Here is a 6832-nt window from a genome sequence, read left to right on the forward strand (position 1 = left end):
TATTTACTCTCATATGATTGGTTATATACATTATTGGTGTGTGGGGGAAGTAGGAGTACAGTAAACATGGGCATAGCTCATATTAATTTTGAATATGTATAATTTCCATTCTGTCCAACCTTTCAGTACTTCTGCACTCAAAACTCCCATTGAAGATAAGGAAAGTTTTGAATGCAGATTGGTTTTGACTGCATTATGTTTTTATTGGGACTGTCACAGGGGAAAAAAGTATTAGGTAACCAGGGGATTTAGGCTCATCTTTGTGCATGTAGCATCATTGGTGTTGCTGGTAGGGGAGTGGTATCCTCTATTTGTTCACTCTTTGTGGAAAATGTATTGGTTTGTACTTTGCAACTGTGACAGTGACAGATGAATCTTCATCTACATTTCCTCACTTCCTCCTAGGGACAGAGACAGCCTCCATCTAGATGCTCTGTTGTAAATTGTTTTCTCTCTCCCCAGAGCTGTCACTGAAGCATTATGAGATAGCCTGCTATCTGTCTCTCTATACATTGCCAAAGGACAAATACATTTTTATGATCTATTAGGAGAGTTTTTGTCCAGCTGAGAAATCTGAACAAGAGTGATACATATTGGTTACGGAGGGAATGAGTGTGACTAGTGCTACGACACAGAGGTGTGTCAACATTTTTTTAAGAAAGTTTCAAATCTAAGCTCTTTTCAGGAATGGAAAGCCCCAATATTGAGCAGTTTAGCTAAACAAGTTGGGGACAAATTCTACTCAAAATTACAACCATGCACCCATTAGTAATTTCAATAGGGGGTTGCACAGCTGTAAAGTAGGGCAGAATTTAACTTACTGATTACATTTTACGTACATTGATAGTGTGTGTGGTCACTGTTCTTGGAGGCACAGGGACAAATTCTACCTTTATTTACCCCTGTGACTACAATAGGGCTGCACACTGATGGCACAATTTAGCCCATATTCTGCTATCCACATACATGTGCAACATAATCCAAATGGAGAAACAAATATACTCCTAAAATTTCCATTTCTACAGATTTAGACATAGGTAGAAAAGGCTCTCCCTCAGTATGGGCTTTGTCTGTATGTTTTTAACCAAACACCATTTGATCTTTACTCGCTCTATATTGTGAGAGCTATTTTATATATCTCTTTTGCTTACTTACTCTTAGGTGTGATAAGCATTGGGCGTAGATGACTCAAACTGGAATAGAGGGATCCAATTATGTCCTTATTAAACCCTTGCAACCCTAATGATATCAACGGAGTGGTACAGCAGTAGGGGCAGAATTTGCTCCCGCAGTTCATCATATCAATGGTGCTGAGATGAATTTGCTGAGGTAGTTCTTCCCAGGTCTAGCTTGGTATGACTGTGATTCATTTCACTGTCAACTTTCTTCAGTCCCAAAACACAATTTTCTTATGTCTCATTATGGGGAAAGGGACAGTGAACCAAACCAAATGTATTACCTAATGACTATGAGCTTCAGTGGCAAAATGAGGGTCAAATCCTCAGATGGTATCTATTGTTATAGTTCCACTGATGTCAATGGCGCTACAGTGAGATACACTAGCAGAGAATCTAGCCCTATGACTGCACTGCAAATGTTTTCGATTACCCTACATCCAAAGGACAGCAAGAACTTTACATTGACAGACTATGACATGATCATCACATCCATTTTAAACTATGGTGTCAGTTATGATACAGGTAAGAGATGTAGTAAGGTTCCAAATGAAACATTTAATGAACATATCTATGTAAGTTGTCGAATGAAGGAGAATGTTTACCTACCATGGGTCCTTGGCCATAATCAGCTGCTTTAGATGGATCATATTGAGCAGCGAAGTTCTGTAGGAGAGAAAATATTTGAAATTCAAATTACACGTAAGAATTCCATGAATACTACCAGGTTTTACATCTATTCTATATACTCAGATTATCCGATCTTTGTTATGTTTGCTGGATAATGATTTGTTTTAATTTCCTTAAAATGTATAATAATGGCAACATTTATTGAGTGCATTTGTGTTTATTCAAGTCCAAAAAATTAAATTTTTCTTAGTAATAATTATGCCTTTTCGCACAACACTCTCAGAAATATTTAATCAATAGTAGCTGAGGGAGATTGTGATAATGTGAGTTGAAAATTCAGAACATCAAACTTATGCCCATTTAGAAGAGGTAAATATTTTTAAATCATCTAAATCATTTTGGACAATTCCCAATTTGAGAGGCTCTGTACATTTATCATTGCATCAACCAACTGGAATTAGTGCTCCACCCCTTTGAACTTGCAGATGATGTAATGAATTCAAGCTTTTCAGAAGATCTGAGGTGCCTATTTTCTCAAGAAGATGGTAGTGGACTTTATGAGTTTCCATCAACATGAAACTTGCAGATTTTTACAGAAGGAGATCTTTTCCTTACTGAAATTTTAGAGAGAAAATGTTCTGGCAACTCTTAAACCATGATGAAATACAAAATATTCCCTTCATGCTTGGGTTCATTTTAAATTCCTACTATTTTAATTTAGTCTTTTTACTTCAGTTTTAAGTCTGCTAAAAGGGGGAAAAGAAATAACAAATAAACAAAAAAAAAACAAAAATCCCGTTGCTACTCCTAATGAAGATGAAAGTGGGTTAATCCTCTTGGTGCCCCAGAGAATTTACAGTGCCTGCCTATCAACACGTCATCTCTAGGAGTTTATGCCTCTGATGAAGTTAATGTGGGGTACTCAAAGGGTTAAACAGGCATATCGAGGCCTTCTGAGAAGCACACATTGTTTTTGCAAGAATGGTACAGGAGATACAATCCATTGAAGCTCTGAGACACTAATATTGCTCAAACTGAAAAATTCATAGGCCAGAAAGATGTAGTTTATTATCTTAAGGCTATATATTTCTGCACTTGATTTCAATACTAACTTCCCCTCACTTGAAGCCAACAGCAAAAAGTGCTGTCTTGTTTGCTCATATGCTTAATTTGTATGGATTTCATTTAGTTAATTCCCGAATAACAAAATATGTCATGGGTGCACAGATCAGAGCTGTTCAGACAAGAAAATAAAAAGAGCATTGGGGAATCAAGGAGTTAATTCTCCCCTTCCTGAATGTGTTAAGCTCCCTACTGACATTTATATGGGTCCCAAATTCATCATGGAAAATATACCCCTTGAAGAAAATTTTCAGTGAAAAGGAACGAAGAATCCCTTCTCAAGCCCAACAGAATGTTTTCTCCTTCTCTAAAGTAAGCCTTTATTTTCTGATATATTTATATTTAATTGTTAGATGCTACAATGCATGGATGATCAGTTTCAGTAATGAAAATTTGGATGTCTTACTCCGCCAAGACCTGGAGGACCAGGGGGGCCTGGTGGCCCTGGTGGCCCATCTTCACCATCTCTGCCTGGTACACCTGGTAGACCCTAGAGTAAAAAAGATGAATATGAAGTGAATGTTAGGAGTAGTCGAAGAAGACTCTGAACCTGTGAAATCATAAGTAAGAAAGAACCTAGGACACACTCTCCAACATTCCCATATATGCAACTTCAACACTGACTGTTAACTTCTAAAAGTTAGCACAATCTGAACTTCCATTGCCATGGTGCTTCACCATAACTGTACATTCACTATGTTGTAGCGCATGAGATGCTCTTTGCAGCTTATATTAGGTCCATGCTCTCAAAAAAGGCTGTTAAATTGGGGTGTTCAATTTTGAAGCACTGTCAAACTTTGAACCCACTATTGGCACACAACAGGTCAGATTCTGCCATCATTATTCACACTAAGTAGCAGTAACGAGCTATTCAAAGTGAGCCTGTGTGGCAGACACTGGTCTAGTCATTTGTGCCCACAAACAGCAGAATCTGTCTGTCACAAATTAAGTTTTCTGCAGGTGCAAGTAACTGGGCAAGCAACAACAGTGGGCACAAATGACTGGGTGTACAAAATTGCCCTGCAAACTGAGATGCTGTGGGGAAGTCAGCAGAGGCTTGTTGGGCAGACCCCTCCACTGGTATAAATCAGCATAGCTCCAATTCACTCAATGCAGCTAGGCCAATTTACACAGTTTGCAGATCTAGCCCAATGTAGTTACAAATCTGAGAACAGAAACAAAACTGGGTATGCTAAAGATTTTCTGTTCTGTGCCTCTATCACAATTAATGATACTCTTCATTTGCTATAATTGTTTATATAACTGCATAAACACAACCAAACTGTGAAACAAATCTGTCCTCATTTACACCCATGCAACCCCACTGAACAGAGTCAGCCTTAGTTACAGGTGTGATTGAGGACAGCATTTTGCTTACTCTGTATTTTGGCCCCAAACCCTTCTCCAAATGAAATCAGTGGTAAAACTCACATTGACTTCAGCTGGAGCAAGATTCCCCCCGCCCCCTCACAAATCTATATATTGTTACAATAGGGAAAATAACTCTTAAATGGATTTAGGTAGAAGTAATTAGTATAAGGTAAATATACAGCCCCATGTATTTGTATGCTTCTTGATGGTTTACAGTGTGGGATTTAATGCTTGTACATGATCAATACACAAAATATGCACCATATTATGGCATTTCCATTGTATAAAATAATGCAAAACCACAGATATCATTACTGCACCTCACAAAGATAAAAAAAATATACTCCCCCCCAAAAAATTGCTTTGTGACACCAAAGCAAACCAGAAAAAGAAAGTAGATGTCAATAATATGAGTATGTGAAAGTTGTAATTAGATATGTAACTCTCTTTGTTTACAACCACATAAACAAAATCCATTAATCCTCCTTCTCATTGACCAATACAATGTATACAGCATACATCTGCCACCAGAAGTTTTTTCAAGCCAATGTATATTTAATTTACAATCAGTGAAAATGCCTCAAGCCAGGCTTTGTCCATTCTGCTTAGTGTTTTACATAGTTTTATCTTTACCCAATGCTTTGAACCAACTCTGAGCCTGCACTTTCCGTGTCAGTTTTTCTTCTCCACTTTCATGTCACCTGTCTCCACTGTGTACAGTTGGAAATTATTCTTCAGACTATTGACCAAAGATACTAGGCCAAGTTCTGAATTCATACCTGGGCAGGCCCAGGCACCTTTATCAGACTGCAGAAGTGTCACTCACGGCACAATTTTGTCTGCCATGTAGTATACCTTTTATAAAAGTGTGTACACAAAACTCTCACAAGTAAATTTATTTAATTACTTTTGCTTAAATGTGGTTGTTTTTTTTCCTATTGTCTTCCAACGACAATTGTTCTAATATAACAAATAGTTCAACAACAGTTGTGGTTCCTTACCCTTTCTCCTGGTGGCCCTTTGTCTCCTCTGGGACCCTGCAGGAAGAAAAAGAAAACAATGTGATTTGCCATATAGTCCTCCAGCAAAATATATGAACACATGTAAACAGATTGTATTGCTTAGACTAATCAGTTTGGGAAAATGTGACAAAACTACTATATTATATATGTCACTTATAGTTACTTTGATAGATATAACTGAACTGTTTTCCTATAACTTATTGAGAAGCAGGAGTAGACTATAACAATATTTTAGTCGGATAAGCACAGAGTACTCTGTTGAAATACATACATATAAAACTGATTTTTGTTTTACTCCACACTGAATAGCTAGCACTAAGAAGTTAGTTATTTCTATTAACGTATTTTCTCTTTCATTATAGATCTGAATAGCTGTCACTGTTGTGTACAATGTATATTTGTCATCAGTTGCTTTTGAAATTTTCTCAAGAATGCTTTCCTAAATATAATTTAGTTCTCTATGTGCACAATTCTGCTGTCAGGTAAACCAGTGTAAATCCAGAATCTATGTTTATACTGGTGAAAATATGGCCCAACAGCTGTTTTCTCCTTTTTACTTTCTAATCTTTTAAGTGCTAAATTGGTCAAGTACCTGAAAAACAGGTTAAATATGTTTTCCTTTCAACCTATATCCAACAAAATGTTAGCTTGCCTGTGAGAATTTCAAGTTACCAGAATTCTTAAACAAACAATAATAAATAATAATAATGCTTACCCTCCGTCCTGCAGTTGCCTAAAAAGGAATGAGTTACAACAAAATTGAAATTAGTAACAGTTCATCCCAAATCCTATTAAATTACTATAATGTACAAACACAGATATTCAGTCTCTTACATCAAGTTCTATAAAGAATTTTTTTTTAAATATTGCTTATATTTCTAAAATTGCTCTAAAAATCTAGGAGGAGTTCTGTATAGTATACATTATGTTAGATTATTAATGCACATAGCTATCTGTTAAATACTTATGTATAAAAATGACTAGTTTATATTTACCACAGCATGCAAACAAGGTGTAAATAAAAGCACACCTGAATTCATTCATAATCCTTTTGATGAAGTGAAGTTTATAAAGATACTTTAGCTTTAACGTATAGGCGTCTCCAACCTAAGGGCCATGTATAATATCCAAATGCCACAGCTATGTTATTTCCTCTTTATATTATTTTCACCTACGAAGGCAGTCTCTGAAAAAAGCCCTGCCCATTTGGAAATTGGGGTGGGCACATATCTAGACAGTCCCCACAGCACTTAATAATCGCTAGCTTTTCCATGAACATCTTGGGAATTAAGGTTAGTGAATGACAATTCTGAAGGGAAAAGGTGCCTAGCTTGTTAGTTAAAGGTGAATATTGTATACTGAATGAAATTATACTGACCTCATTTGCTGGAAAAAGAAGGAAAAAGAAAAAAAATAGATTGTAGGTTACAATAACTTTTAAAAGCTTACATTTCAATGCTTGTAAAATGCCCCAACATTTAATTAAGATTATTAAAATGTTAATTTACAGTC

General features: G+C 36.4%; 1 protein-coding gene across 1 annotated transcript in view; it reads right to left on the bottom strand.

The window, feature by feature from the left end:
- COL1A2 (collagen type I alpha 2 chain) overlaps positions 1-5328 on the bottom strand; it is a 44413-nt gene extending 39085 nt beyond the window's left edge. The window contains exons 1-3 of the mRNA XM_067562186.1: positions 5300-5328; positions 3334-3417; positions 1785-1841 (exon numbers count right to left, since the gene is read on the bottom strand). Of these exons, the coding sequence (XP_067418287.1) occupies positions 1785-1787 (3 nt within the window). The 5' untranslated portion in view covers positions 1788-1841; positions 3334-3417; positions 5300-5328. The remainder of the gene's footprint in view (positions 1-1784; positions 1842-3333; positions 3418-5299) is intronic.
- Between the last annotated feature and the right edge of the window lie 1504 nt (positions 5329-6832).

The sequence above is a fragment of the Emydura macquarii genome, unplaced genomic scaffold (genome assembly GCF_026122565.2).
Source record: "Emydura macquarii macquarii isolate MOO-44397 ecotype Brisbane River unplaced genomic scaffold, CSIRO-AGI_Emac_v2 contig_2422, whole genome shotgun sequence".
Lineage (NCBI taxonomy): Eukaryota > Metazoa > Chordata > Testudines > Chelidae > Emydura > Emydura macquarii.